The sequence below is a fragment of the Littorina saxatilis genome, linkage group LG14 (assembly GCF_037325665.1).
Source record: "Littorina saxatilis isolate snail1 linkage group LG14, US_GU_Lsax_2.0, whole genome shotgun sequence".
NCBI lineage: Eukaryota > Metazoa > Mollusca > Gastropoda > Littorinimorpha > Littorinidae > Littorina > Littorina saxatilis.
Window position 1 is genome coordinate 10,744,652 of NC_090258.1, and position 16,306 is coordinate 10,760,957.

General features: G+C 42.9%; 1 protein-coding gene across 2 annotated transcripts in view; it reads left to right on the forward strand.

The window, feature by feature from the left end:
• The window catches only part of LOC138947087 (pro-neuropeptide Y-like), a 43,565-nt gene that overhangs the window by 18,026 nt on the left and 9,233 nt on the right, over positions 1-16,306 (forward strand). For both annotated transcript variants that reach the window (XM_070318531.1, XM_070318530.1), the window contains exon 2: positions 12,177-12,363. In XM_070318531.1, coding sequence (XP_070174632.1) covers positions 12,188-12,363 — 176 coding nt within the window. In that variant the 5' untranslated portion in view covers positions 12,177-12,187. The remainder of the gene's footprint in view (positions 1-12,176; positions 12,364-16,306) is intronic.

Here is a 16,306-nt window from a genome sequence, read left to right on the forward strand (position 1 = left end):
AAATTTAATTCTTCTGTGAAATTCTCCGCTAATGTTGGGCTTCTTTGCGCCATTATGGCATTTCCCTGTATTGTCCCCTATCCCCCGAAATCGGCGTATGGCTGCCAGAATGGCGGGGTAAAAACGGTCATTCAAGTAAAAATCCACTCGTGCAAAAAAATGGGTGAACGTGGGAGTTTCAGCCCATGAACGAAGAAGAAGAAGAAGAAGAAGAAGAAGATCTGTATTTTTGTGTTCGCAGATGTGAGATGTGCACGACGCTTCGTTTACAGAATACAGAATACAGTATTTATTGAGCCAAGTGACATTAAAAAAACATTTAAAGCACAAGGAATTTAGCGTAGTGTTGGTAAAATCACGCACACACACACACCCACACACACACTGACACACACACACACACACACGCCCACACATTCACTGACATACACACCAACACACACACGCCCACACTACAGCAGTCACGATCACACCATCACACGCAGGGCAGACATGAGGTAAAACAAATGACAATCATCTATTAAAAGAAAAAGTACAAAGAGTGGTCTAAGATGCTGGTGGAAGGGTCTACACAGAATAGTTTTCCAATGAAGTGTTTAGAATAAGATCAGGCATGATTTTCTTTCTATTGTTGTGTGTCTGTTGTCAGTTTCGCGTGTATCAAGACGTCTGGCCAGCAGGTGTTAAATGGGTTTTTATGGAGGATCGAACAGCGGTAATCTGACCAATCACAGAATCTGTTTCATTTTAAACCCAACTTGATTGAATTACAATTATGCATGATTTTAGTTTTGTTCTTGTGTGTTTATTCTCGTGGATTCTGGCTTCTAAACTTTGACATTCAACTTTTATGAAGTCCAACAAAATTAAAATCTGTTTTATCATTTTCATGATCATAGGAATGCAGTTTAGCGTTTATAGTTGGCGAAAACAAAAATTGCCAAACTTTTTTGCGGCGGGTGAATGATGACGCCTACCTTAAACTTTCGAAATATTGCGGAAACTTGTGTGGCCATGGCATATTTGTAAGTTTGTCGAAGGAAATAAATTCGAGCGACATCCGTGCAGAAAATATTAGTAAAACGGAAGGCATTGAGAACTCAGCAATCCCCATTCAGCCAACATCTGACGAACGTAGATCACGATGCTATTTTCATATTTACGTAAGCTTCTACTGAATTATTTATTTTTCACCTTTTGTGCAGACTCACACATATTCTAATAGAATTCTACTATCAGATCGGCGATTTGCGTTCGCATTGCATTATGGCCGCAATCTATAGTGTGCGTGTCACACTCATCCAGCTGGGTTTGACAATGTCTTTTCAAAGAATAATCGAAGATGTATGGTGGGAAACAGTGATCATAAATGATGTCATAAGTAATATCTCTCGATTCAGAAACTAAGTACCGCAAACTACCTTGTATACGCCCTACCCCCCCCCCCCCCCCTATCCATCACTTTTGCCCAAAAGTTGAGGATGGGCGTTTACTAGGTACTTTACCCTTTGCAGGAGCGGTTCCTGAGCTAGAACAACGATGTTTTGGTCATTTGGCATAGAAGTGTTCAAAGGATGCGTTATTGCACAAAACTTTCCTCCCTCTCACTCTCTCTCTCTCACACACACACACACACACACACACACACACACACACCCACACATACACTCACACACACACACACACACGCACACATACACACACACACGCACACACACACACACACACACACACACGCACACACACACACACACACACACACACACAAGGAATTATGCAAGCGAACCACGCAGATAAGTTTGTTGCTTTAGTGTCTATTAACCGTTTTATAACTTCAAAAGATCTGTGTTCCTGTCGACACGGCTCTCTACCCGTTCTTGGTCAAGAAATCCAAGAACACCTAAATCAACCTCTTCAGACATCACTTCCCGCCCAAGATGAAGCTTTCGTTTCTTCTTTTCCCTCCCAGTCCGATGCATCAAAAATGTATTGCGATTCTCTAGCCACCCTAGAATCTTTTTTCTGTCCACTCCGCGAAACATTTCCAAGGGAGGGAAACAATTGAAAAACAACAAGAACAGAAGACTATAATTTTAATCTTTTATATTTTCCTTGTCTACTCCAATGATCGAAACTGGGGGGTGGGCGTTTACTAGGTACTGTACCCCATGCGCAGAATTTGACCAAAAGTAGGGGGTGGGCGTTTACTCGATACTGGGCGTATACAAGGTAGTTTATGGTATATACATTTTATCCAGACAAAGGCTGATATTAACATGTGCAACATTGGAAAATAGGTTACAACACTCAGATTCACAGATCAGTCAATGTCCCGTTTTTGGCTCTCGGATTTCCATCGTAGTAGAAAACTCGAAGATTTACAAAAAGTCGGTTTTTTCCGTGTAAATCAATTAGGGATTGTCTGCGAGCAGAACATTCCGGGTTCGTTGAGTCGAAAACCTCCAAAGAAGAAAAATCGTTTTGGGTCAGGACAAGCAAGGCTTTGTTTCCCTTTTGGCTGACAAATAAAACCGCAGGGTTGCATCAAAGAAGAACAAGGAGACCACGAAAAAAAAAAAAAAAGAGAAAAGAAAAAGTGACTTTGTCATGGTGCGCCTACGATGATTGTCGTGGGTTTCCGAGACTACAAGGAGTCATTGATGGTCTCGGCTAACACTACGTCATCAATCATCCTTTTGTCGCGTAGTTTTCACGAAAATGGTAGATTCGCGTGTACCAAAGCAGAATAGCTAAGACTTATATCATGAGCTGACGGATTGTAAATCAAACGTTTATAATCCCATTTACATATTGTATAGTATCAGGAAAGGGTCCAAAACGATTCACCCTAATCATTTCCTAGACTACGCGAGTAGACAGATATATCATGGAAAATCACATGAAGGGGCGTTCTATTCATACCGTGATTTACTGTCCCCACTTAACGCACGCTTCGGATTGTAAGTGTGTTTGCGCAATATGTTTATGTATTTGAAATGATCGGACTTCCTCACTGCCATTGAGGCGTGTTATTATCTTAAACGGTAAAGTTTACATTTGAAATAACAAGAAACACTTTTGCCTTTTACAGTAGAATTGTCATCTGTTTGGGGAAAATAAACAATGCAGGATCATTCACTTTGTGTATAATGACTGAAAAATGGGGGATGGGGGGGGGGGGGGGGTGGGGGCTGCGAAAGAGAGGAGTGGTACCACACATCTCATGTAAACATTTAAACCCCGTGAGCATATTTCTTTGTTTGTTTGTTTGCTTAACGCCCAGCCGACCACGAAGGGCCATATCAGGGCGGTGCTGCTTTGACATATATATAACGTCCGCCACACACAAGACAGAAGTCGCAGCACAGGCTTCATGTCTCACCCAGTCACATTATTCTGACACCGGACCAACCAGTCCTAGCACTAACCCCATAATGCCAGAAGCCAGGCGGAGCAGCCACTAGATTGCCAATCACCCGGCCGGGGTTCGAACCCACGACCTCCCGATCACGGGGCGGACGCCTTACCACTAGGCCAACCGTGCCGGTCCGTGAGCATATCATGACATACACATCGACAATGATGATTACAAATAACACAACGACGAACCGAAAACACTGTCCCGAAAACCAACACTCTTGCTCCAACCGAGAACATCGACAGCAGCACAAACGTCTTCCCCATTCCCGGTGGACCGCACATTTTCAGGGGAGAAAACTTTCAAGTTGTCGCGTTGCCAGAAAAGTCGTTGTGAACGCCTTCGCGCACATTGGCTCCATTCAATTTTGCCGAGACCGGAAAGACCATTACTCTGTCCCGTTTTTCATAATGAGAGCTCGGTTAGCCTGGGATGCGGCGGTAGTCTTGGTAATAGCTGAATCGTCCTTTAAAATGGCTGACGGAATCATCCTACCAAGTGGCCAAGCCCTTGTTTTGTTTTGTTTTTCAGCGACAGTCGTTTATTTCTTCTTCTTCGGCGTTCGATGGTAAGATAGTCGTTGATGTTTTGGAGCTTGCTTTTTTTTCTGATACTTTGAGGAAGACTACAGATTTGCCCGTGTTTTGGGCTGTCAGTTATTTTGGTGCCTGTAGAAATGTGTTTGGCCTGATGACATGCGCAAAACAAGGAGAAAAGAAAAAAAAGGTCGAAAGAAAAATAAAAACTGCAAATAAAAACAAACAAAAAAATGATAAACGGACTGACGGTTAACGTGCCTTTCTTGTTTATATTCCTTCACGCCATACTTTCAACTTTCTGAGTATTCTTGGGAAAGCCATACTTTCAACTTTCTGAGTATTCTTGGGAAAGCCATACTTTCAACTTTCTGAGTATTCTTGGGAAAGCCATACTTTCAACTTTCTGAGTATTCTTGGGAAAGCCATACTTTCAACTTTCTGAGTATTCTTGGGAAAGCCATACTTTCAACTTTCTGAGTATTCTTGGGAAAGCCATACTTTCAACTTTCTGAGTATTCTTGGGAAAGCCATACTTTCAACTTTCTGAGTATTCTTGGGAAAGCCATACTTACAACTTTCTGAGTATTCTTGGGAAAGCCATACTTACAACTTTCTGAGTATTCTTGGGAAAGTCATACTTACAACTTTCTGAGTATTCTTGGGAAAGCCATACTTTTCAAATTTCTGAGTATTCTTGGGAAAGCCATACTTACAACTTTCTGAGTATTCTTGGGAAAGCCATACTTTCAACTTTCTGAGTATTCTTGGGCAACAGTTTTCTTGTTCTTCTTCTGAATAATCAGAGAAATACTTACCTCTCTCTTATTTTGATTCATTGATTTTATGAGGCTACATCATCGAATCCGTTTATCTAGTCTCTTGCAGCTTTAACTTTAGTTTGGATATTATTTTGGCCTTGAAAACAAGTTTGTTCGTCTTCTTTAAACCGCCCTCTCCACCCTCTGCCAGAATAAGCTCCACAAAACAGGGAAGTGGAGCAGCCATGCATTTAGTCTTTCTTTTCTGCATGGAAAAGATCGTATGACATAGTAACCTTATCCCCCATCCCCAACAGAAGCTCAAGGAAATTGACTGTAAAGTGGTTCACTTTCCGCTCAAGACCTATTACCAGTCTATTTTCTGAGGAGTGGTTTGCTTTTTGTGTGTCTCTTTTTCTGACTTGTCTGTCCTTTTCCAAAGCTTAGTGACACACGCACATCTTAAAACAAAAAAAACCAGAAAACGAAAAAGAAAATGAAAGTTGAGAGGGCGCAGTGAAATTGACCATCAGGATAGTCAATGTCCTGCATCAACAACTATTTTTACTTTCCTGTTGCAGGTGTTAGAGGTAGCACAAGACCAAGTGCGCATGGAAAAGATCCTGTAATCCATGTCAGAGTTCGGTGGGGTACAGAAACACGAAAAACCCAGCATGCTTCCCCCAAAAACGGCGTATTGCTGCCAAAATAGCGGGGTAAAAACGGCCATACACGTAAAAGCCGTGGGAGTTTCAGCCCATGAACGAAGAAGAAGAAGATTGTTAGAGATAAGGAAAACATTTATAAAGAAAGGGAGAAGATGTTCTGAGGGAAGCCTTGTATGCCCTATCAGTATAAAGGTCTGGGAACGTGTAAGAGTGTAAGAAAGGAAAGACAGAAATAAAAGAAAACAATACGATGAAGAGTCGGCTTGTCTGGAAACCTGTTCGGGCAACTGAGCCCAAAAGAAAGAAAGAAAGGTGTAGGCAAAGATTCCTGGCCCTCTACATATAAGGGAACCAAGAAAGAAAGATGTAGGCAAAGATTCCTGGCCCTCTACATATAAGGGAACCAAGGAAGAAAGATGGTCGCAACGATTCATGGCCCTCTACATATAAGGGAACCAAGAAAGAAAGGTGTAGGCAAAGATTCCTGGCCCTCTACATATAAGGGAACCAAGAAAGAAAGGTGTTAGGCAAAGATTCCTGGCCCTCTACATATAAGGGAACCAAGAAAGAAAGGTGTTAGGCAAAGATTCCTGGCCCTCTACATATAAGGGAACAAAGGAAGAAAGGTGTTAGGCAAAGATTCCTGGCCCTCTACATATAAGGGAACCAAGGAAGAAAGGTGTAGGCAAAGATTCATGGCCCTCTACATATAAGGGAACAAAGGAAGAAAGGTGTTAGGCAAAGATTCCTGGCCCTCTACATATAAGGGAACCAAGAAAGAAAGATGTAGGCAAAGATTCCTGGCCCTCTACATATAAGGGAACCAAGGAAGAAAGGTGTAGGCAAAGATTCCTGGCCCTCTACATATAAGGGAACCAAGGAAGAAAGATGGTCGCAACGATTCATGGCCCTCTACATATAAGGGAACCAAGGAAGAAAGGTATAGGCAAAGATTCCTGGCCCTCTACATATAAGGGAACCAAGGAAGAAAGATGGTCGCAACGATTCATGGCCCTCTACATATAAGGGAACAAAGGAAGAAAGATGGTCGCAACGATTCATGGCCCTCTACATATAAGGGAACCAAGGAAGAAAGATGGTCGCAACGATTCATGGCCCTCTACATATAAGGGAACCAAGGAAGAAAGATGGTCGCAACGATTCATGGCCCTCTACATATAAGGGAACAAAGGAAGAAAGATGGTCGCAACGATTCATGGCCCTCTACATATAAGGGAACCAAGGAAGAAAGATGGTCGCAACGATTCATGGCCCTCTACATATAAGGGAACCAAGGAAGAAAGGTGTAGGCAAAGATTCCTGGCCCTCTACATATAAGGGAACCAAGGAAGAAAGATGGTCGCAACGATTCATGGCCTCTATAAAGAAACCAAGGAAAAAAGAGTTCCAGAATGAGAACTTGCCCCTACCAAAGCTGTAAAGGTCTGGCTTTATGTAAGAGAGTTAGAAAAGACAGGACCAGACAATGAGCAGAAGGATGAGCTAGTCTTGAAACCAGTTCGGGGCATTGAGCCCCAAAAAGGATCAAACGAAATCTCAGACCTAATTGCTCATCACTGTTCCGACCAGTTTCCTCTAAGTGCCTGTCGGGGATGGTTTTATTTTCCGTTTCCCAGGAGTACTTACTGTTGCCGTGGAAACGGCGCCAGTCTAGATAAGCGGTTGGCGTGTTTTATGCTGTGGAGGCGGTCGGTCTTGTGCTCCCTCGTTTTTAATTTAAAACTGAAAAACTCGTGTAAGGGGTGGTGGTTTTAATCATGCTTAGACTCTTTTTAACGTTTTGTGGTTTTAAAGGCTGCGGTTCTGTTTAAGATTTTTCGCTAAATTTAATTCTGAACAAACAGTGATATTGCCTTTACTAGAGGTGTCCGCCTTTGCTGGCGTTTTATGGGATTTCATCCTCAAGAGACGCGTAGTTTGGGTTGTCAACAACAATTTCGGGGAGACAGTTCAGACGAATGATTCTTAAACTCACTGGCAAGGTAGGTATACGAGTTTCGTTGCGCGGGAAATAGGGGAAGGCTTACAAGATTTAACAAAGGATGGCTGCAAAGTGGACCGACCGAAAGCAAAACGGGCCTTCTGCCCGCACCTCTCTCTCTCTCTCTCTCTCTCTCTCTCTCTCTCTCTCTCTCTCTCTCTCTCTCTCTCTCTCTCTCTCTCTCTCTCTCTGTATCTCTCATTCTCTCTCTTTCTCTATCTCTCACTCTCTCTCTTTCTCTATCTCTCACTGCCTGTCTGTCTGTCTGTCTGTCTGTCTGTCTGTCTCTCTGTCTGTCTGTCTGTCTCTCTCTGTCTCTCTGTGTCTCTCTCTCTCTGTTTCTCTTTCTCTCTCTCTCTCTCCCTCTCTCTCTCTCTCTCTCTGTCGCTCTCTTTCTCTCTCTCACTCACTCTCTCTCTCTCACTTTCTCTCTCTCTCTCTCTCTCTCTCTCTCTCTCTCTCTCTCTCTCTCTCTCTCACTGCCTGTCTGTCTGTCTCTCTCTCATTGCCTGTCTGTCTGTCTTTCTCTGTCTGTCTGTCTGTCTGTCTGTCTGTCTGTCTGTCTGCTTCTCTATCTCTGTCTCTGTCTCTGTCTCTCTCTCTCTCTCTCTCTCTCTCTCTCTCTCTCTCTCTCTCTCTCTCCCTCTCTCTGTGTGTATGTGAGCATAGCATGTCGGCCCCACTGCATTCGTGAAAGTGTGCAGGAACGTGTTCGATGGCGGGTTGAATAACATTTGTATGCATCCATTTGAAACCGGTGGGTCATCAATTGGGGATGGCTTGACACCCTCTAAAAAAAAGTCTTATTGTAATTCAATCAAGTTGGGTTTAGAATGAAACAGATTCTGTGATTGGTCAGATTACCGGCGTTCAGTTGTGATGAACAGCACTGGCTGGTTTCACGGGCCAATAACACAGTCGGCCAACTGCAGTTGCTCTACGTGAAAGAATAAAGCAGAGTAGAGTGACAGGGCAGTAATACGGAAACGCATTTCTTAGAAAATGACCCTTAAGGCGGTCCTTTATTCAGCCCGAAGTCGACTTCGCGAAGTCTTTTGTACCAAAAAATCAGTGCAAAAGTTTGGCGAAGTACACTTTGCGTGGTGGACTTGGCCCCGTTAAGGACAGGCTTTACAGCTGAAAGGATTGTGTGAACAGAACAACATTATTTTGGCCTTATTGCAATTGTATACAAGCAAGAACAAGTTCGTTGACAGATGGAATTACAATAACATTGATAGGCTTCAATTTGAAACTCCGATCGGGGTTATGATCGTGGATTGACGCCCGACCAAAGCATTCTTGAAGACCTTAGTCTCTGAATCGGCGGCCGAGCTTTGATTTTTTCAAAGGGTGTGGGCAGGACAGTTATACGTGTCGTCTGTCTTTTGTGCACGATTCGCTTTGTGTTCGTGTTCCGTGCCAGAAGGCAAAATCCTACGCTTTGCAGATAATAAGCTGCTCGTACTCGAATTCGTAAACCAAATTCAAATCGAATATCGAATAAAGTCAAAGGTAACTTTACCAGCATCCTCTTTTCTGACCACAGCTTATCACAGCAGCTGACCAGTGGACGCTGGTCAGACAATGTCCAGGGAAATGCCAAATGGTAGTTTGCTCTCGTCTTGTCAGCGCGAAAATGACCACCGTCTTTTTCCTGTTCTAGTTACTTTGGTGCGTCCGAGCGAAAACGATTGCAGACGTCCAGTACTCCTCCTCGGTTGCAGTATATAGACGGTGCCAATTATCCCTAAGGTCAAATTTGCAAGATGTCTAATGACCCAAAACAATGCTCCAAATTACTTCCCTTGCTTGCTTCCAAATAGTGCTGTGTGAAAGATGGTATTTGGTTTACTGTGTGTTCCTTTGCGTGTGCTTGTGAATCTCTGTTCCTTGTGTTTGAATCTTTTTATTTCATTTTTCTTTATTGTTGCCAATATTTTTACTGTCTTGGTATTTATTTATTTATCTAATTTCTTTCTTAATTATTAATCTTAAATATTTCTTTATTTATCTATTTATTTATCAACTTACTTATTTTGGTTCAGTCACGTTTTGATAGATTAGTTGACTTATTTCCTCTTCTTGTTTTTGTTGTTTTACATTGTCAGTATCTGTTCTGTATTTCTTTCCAGATCCTCTGTTCTACTGTTACTGTCGTCATGACTTTAATCTGACTAGCTCTTTCAATAGTTGTCAACCATTTCTTCTTCTTTATCTATTCCTTGGCTTGGAACATGCTCCTATCTCTTTTATTTGCTGTTTCAATGTGTGTGTGTGTGTGCGTGCGTGCGTGCGTGCGTGTGTGTGTGTGTGTGTGCGTGTGTGTGTGTGCGTGTGTGTGTGTGTGTGCGTGTGTGTGTGTGTGTGTGTATGTGTGTGAGAGTGTGTGTGTGTGTGAGTGTGTGTGTGTTGCTGCTCCAAAATCTAAAATGAACTCATTTCCAGAAACTTGGTCATTTTTTGTCTCCCCCCCCTCTCTCTCTCTCTCTCTCTCTCTCTCTCTCTCTCTCTCTCTCTCTCTCTCTCTCTCTCTCTCTCCACCATTCTATCCAGTCGCAGTTGGGCGTCAAGACAAAGAGGACAAGACAGAAATTTAATTTCTTCGTCCCTGCCCCTCACTCAAACGTGATTTATTGTCTTATTTTACGGGGCGCCGTTGATGAGGGATTACGTCAGAGACGGACAATATTGAGTTGTGACGTCGAATCATTTTGAGGATGGATCGAGCGGTGAACGTTTTGCATTGTGAAATTGTCGGCCTTTGACCTTTTAGGAAACGGAGGGTTCTGATTGGATGCACTGGAGGCTGCGCTTGATGTGATGGTTATTGGATTTGTGTTGAAATGTCGGTGACATTTTCTGCATGTTTGGGCAGGGCAAGAAATAAAGGATGAACATGTTGACTTGTTGTTTTGAAAACACGTTCTGGGTTTAGTTCATGGTACTGACTACATGCAAGGATCCCGCGAGCCATTTTCCTTTTCTACCAATCTGAATCTGGGTCCCACGAAATCCAGCCAGTGCCATGCCAACAGGTCAAAGCAAGTGATTACGTTATATTTATACGGAGAAAATTGACCATGAACGGCCTGTTGTCAATTTATTTGCCAGTAAATATATCATTTTTGTCCCGGTAAACTACCAGAAATTCTTGATGCATGAGCATGTATTGTACATGTGACGTGAATACTTAGATTCCAAAGTCGTGTGCAGAACATTCTTTAATCCGTTCACTGCCTGTAGGAGAGGGAGAGGGAGAGGGAGAGGGAGAGAGAGAACTAGGGCTAGTTGAGACAGGTGGGGCGGGGGTTCCTCTGGGACCAAGGTCCCAGCCACAAGACTTTTTTAGAACTTTGTTACAAAAGAGGGATGGATATATTTCATGGCCAGGAAACACACGTAGAGGCAGGTTGGCTAACATTTAAAGATACATTCTTTCCAGTGAAAACGACCATGTTCACTGTTAACTGGAGTGTTCCATGTTTAACATACTGTTTGTAACCAGTTGTGAAGACTGTGCGACAAGCTGTATAAATCTACTGGCAAAAGAAGCACATATATATGGTAAACACGAAATAGTTTTAACAATGTGTGCTACTTTTACAAGTAGAATTTTATAGTATTCTATATACACAGCGTTCACAACTGCTTACAAAAAGTCTGTTTGAAAGTGGAACACATCAGGTTAGAGCGTAAGCCACTACGGATGTGACCAGGGGTTTATTTGGACTTGAATACGCTCTGTGCATTCTGTGCAAAGCGGGATTTCTTTGACATAAGACATAAGATTTTATTTCAACCACGTGCATTACACAGGAATATATTTTGGTTTGAGTTCATTCAATACGTAGTACATTCAGACACAACAGTCACACAGAGTGCTAACAGAACTGCATACACATACTCACTTACACCCACACACACACACTCACTTACACACACACACACACACACACACACACACACACACACACACACACACACACACACACACATACACACTCTACATTATACCGCGACCACATCTTGTCAACTTCACATAAAATACTCTGTTGGCAAAGAAGCATAAAACTCAAAATAAAATCTAGATATTTATACAATAAGAATTGGGATCACATCCTAATAGCACTGAAAAACCAGCAAAGTTACCACCAAAATATATATCACCTCTCATCAGAATCTAAGTTCTGCTATACTAAGTTCGCAGTCTAACAGGCGAAATGAATCAGCAGTCGACAGCTACTGCAGTACCGGATACACGCTTCCACGCAACCACGCAACCCAAAACATTTATTGTCTCAGTGTATACAATTAAACAGATATAATCATTAAACAATTGAGTCAGGCTTAAACTGAGGTGGTTCCAAATATAGGGTGTTACAGTGACCATGTCCCACTGTAAAGCCTAACATTAATTGGGCGAAGAAGTCTACTTCACAAAGTTGGCTGCATGAAGCTTTGGCATTGAATTTTTGGTAAAAAAAGTCTTTGCGAAGTCGACTTCAGGCTCAATCTAGGTGAGCCTTAAGGGTCCAGGAACGTACATATGAATGTTACAAATCTCCGCCTCTACACAGAAGACAGCCAAGCTGTAGATTCTTGGCGTGAATCCGAGTGGAATGAATGATTCTTTCATCTCAGAAAAAAATCCTAAACGAGTCTATGAGGATGTGCAAGACAGTCTACGAGGGAAGGAGGTTGTCTTTAAAAAAAAGTATCTCTACGGAAAGAGCGCAGCCTTAATCAATCCTAAACTTAAAACTTTTCTTGTTTCTTCTTGTGTTCCAGGACTACAGACGATGCACAAAGTGTTATTTTCAGCCTTGCTAGTTGCCTCCCTTTTTCTCATGGAGGTCACGTGCTCCGATACGATGCTCTCGCCCCCCGAGAGACCGGACGAGTTCCGGAGTCCTGGCGAGCTCAGACGATACCTTCAGGCGCTCAACGAATACTATGCCATCGTCGGTAGGCCCAGGTAAGACCAACATTGTGGCTAATCGAGACCAACATTGTGGCTAATCGAGACCAACGTTGTGGCTAATCGAGACCAACATTGTGGCTAATCGAGACCAACATTGTGGCTAATCGAGACCATCATGAAGCCATTTTGTTCTGTGTTCTTGTTGTTTCTTGACGCGGATTTAGTTATTGCGAACAGCGCCGTTTTTCTAAGAAAGGTCATATGAACTCAAATGTCTTCCAGATCAAATACAGACAGACAGACTCACACACACACACACATACAAACACACACACACACACACACACACACACCGACAGACACATTCACATACAAACACACACACACACATACGCACGCACACACACACACATACATACACACACACTTGCACACATACACACACACACACACAGACACACACACACACACACACACCGACAGACACAGACACATACAAACACACACACACACACACATACGCACGCACACACGCACACACACACATACACACACACTCGCACACATACACACACACACACACACACGTACCTAAAGTGTGGATGGTTACCTAAGACGCGGCACTGGGTGTAGTGCCTTTCTAGTGCACTTGCACTACAACAGCACTGGGTGCAGTACTCGCTCCGGCATCGAAGAATTTTGCACTAAAAAATGCACAAAATTTGACCTATTTCGTCGCCTATAGAGGACGGAAAGAATGTCATTTTGAACATTGTTATGACATTCTTTCCGTCAAAAAAGTCAATTTAACGGTGTTAAATGAAGCGACCATCCACACAATTAGGTTGTCATCCAGAGTTTAGGTTGCCATCCACGTGTGGATGGTTGCCTTATGGTGATTTAGGCAACCAAACCTGTGGAAACGGGGGTACACACACACACACACACACACACACACACACACACACACACACACACACACACACTATTTTGGATACAATTTTCAAAGGGTTAATTGGTTAACAGACACAATCATGCTCTCGCTCTCTCTCCACATCTGAAGTTATGGTGTAAACAGCGTACAGCGTACTGGATTTAGATGCACGTGCAAATCACAGTTTTCTTCAGTCTGCACTGCATCTTGTTCCTGTGTTCATACATCATCTCTTCTTCATTTGCTGGCAAGCCTTTTCACGTTCAGACGAGCAATTGCTTACTCAACCAGATAGATTTGATGTGCACTTCACACACAGAAAGCGGGATAGCTGTATGGCACAGGGGAGGAGGAACACAGAAAGAGAGAGAGAGAGAGAGAGAGAGAGAGAGAGAGAGAGAGAGAGAGAGAGAGAGAGAGAGAGAGAGAGAGAGAGAGAGAGAGAGAGAGAACTCGAACTCGAAAATTTTATTACCGAGAGAAAGAGAGAGAGAGAGAGAGAGAGAGAGAGAGAGAGAGAGAGAGAGAGAGAGAGAGAGAGAGAGATAGAGATAGGGGGAGAGTTGATTGAGAGAGTAAGAGACAGAGAGACAGTGACAGACATACACACACACACATAGAGACAAAGGCAGACAGGCTGACAAACAGACAGAGAGAATGGATATTTAATCATCTAGACACAGAAGCACGCAAAAACGTTGTCTTTACTCTCATATTCTCATTTTCCAAAGGAACTGTTCGAACTCCCGTTTGGATCCCATCATCTTTCCCCTCAATCAACGCTCGTGGGAAATACCCACACATCTCAGTCAGACAAACTTCCGGCATCCGTCAATTGAACCGCAGGCATTAAAGACAAGTTGGGGAGTCACAGATTACAATTTGGGGTGCAGACATTAAAATGTCTATCTATCTATCTATCTGTCTCTGGCAGCCCGGAGAAACATTGCCTTAGGAAGTGACGTCGGGTGCAGTGTTTCTCCGGGCTTCCAGAGATAGATAAATAGATAGATAGATAGATAGGTAGGTAGATATGTATATGGATAGATATATAGATATATAGATAGATAGATAGATAGATAGATAGATAGATAGATAGATAGATAGACTGACAGACCAATGGTGGAAGAACTATTGAAATACCCCGAGAGCGTTTTGCTAGAGAGAGAAGAGGGTATGGAGAGAGCGAGAAAGAGAGAGAGAGCGTGGAGAAGAGAGAGAGATAGAGAGAGAGAGAGAGAGAGAGAGAGAGAGAGAGAGAGAGAGAGAGAGAGAGACGTAAACACAGAGACAGAGAGAAAGAGAGAGGCAGAGAGACAAAGAGACAGAGAGAAAGAGACAGAGTCAGATGGAGAGACGGAGACAGAGGCAGACAGACACACAGAAAAACGGACAGACACACAGACATAGAGGGGTCATGTAAGCATAAAGACGGAAACCTAAGGGTTTAGCCCATGTAGCCTTAAACCATCCAGATGTTCGTATGTTTCCTTCACAATTCCAATTCTCCACAGAAACAAATCATGTCTCCAACTGTCAGCACACATAACTCCCTCACCTCAAAATTCCTTCTCTACAAACAAAACAAGTCGCGTAAGGCGAAATTACAACATTTAGTCAAGCTGTCGAACTAACAGAATGAAACTGAACTCACTGCATTTTTACAGCAAGAGCGTATACTCGTAGCATCGTCAGTCCACCGCTCGATGCACAGGCAGTGAAATTGACAAGAAGAGCGGGGTAGTAGTTGCGCTGAGAAGGATAGCACGCTTTTCTTTATCTCTATTCTTTTTAACTTTCTGAGCGTGTTTTTAATCCAAACATATCACATCTATATGTTTTTGGAATCAGGAACCCACAAGGAATAAGATGAAATTGTTTTTAAATCGATTTCGGAAATCGCAGACCCTTGCTACCAAGTTGTCTTCCTCTCGGACGCCCTTTCAGTCCTTCAGGCCCTGGAGAACGACAAACTCCCACAGCTGGCCAAAGCATTACAGATGGTCAGACAAACCAGAAGAGTTGTCCTCCAGTGGATACCAGCACACTGTGGGATACCAGGAAATGAAAGGGCCGATGAGCTGGCAAAAGAAGGAGCCGTGGAAGACCAACCTGAAAACAGTGTCAGCTTTAGTGAGCAGAAGACATTCATCAAGGCATTGATGAGGCCAAGGACAAACAGAGATGACTACCACACAATGTCCAGAGAGCAGCAAGTCAACCTCATCAGACTGCGTACTGGCCACAACAGGCTCAATGCTCACATGAACCGAAAGTTCAAGCTGGCGCCATCACCAACCTGTGCCTGCGGTCAAGAAGACCAAACAGCGGAGCACATCTTACAGCGATGTCCCTTACTAGATGAGGAACGAAAAGAAGTGTGGCCGTCACCAACTCCCTTGCAGACCAAACTATACGGCAGTCGACAGGAGTTGGAGAAAACGACAACATTTATCACCAGTGCTGGACTGATTGTGTGACCTCTGCGAACGCCAAGAAGAAGAAGAAGAAGAAGATTTCGGAAATTTTATTTTAATACTAATTTTTATATTTTTAATTTTCAGAGCTTGTTTTTAATCCGAATATAACATATTTATATGTTTTTGGAATCAGAAAATGATGAAGAATAAGATAAACGTAAATTGGGATCGTTTTATAATTTTTTTTATTTTTTACAATTTTCAGATTTTTAATGACCAAAGTCATTAATCAATTTTTAAGCCATCAAACTGAAATGCAATACCGAAGTCCGGCCTTCGTCGAAGATTGCTTGGCCAAAATTTCAATCAATTTGATTGAAAAATAAGGGTGTGACAGTGCCGCCTCAACCTTTACAAAAAGCCGGATATGACGTCATCAAAGATATTTATCGAAAAAAAGAAAAACAAGTCCGGGGATATCATTCCCAGGAACTCTCATGTCAAATTTCATAAAGATCGGTCCAGCAGTTTAGTCTGAATCGCTCTACACACACATACACACACACACACGCACACACACACACACATACACCACGACCCTCGTCTCGATTCCCCCTCTATGTTAAAACATTTAGTCAAAACT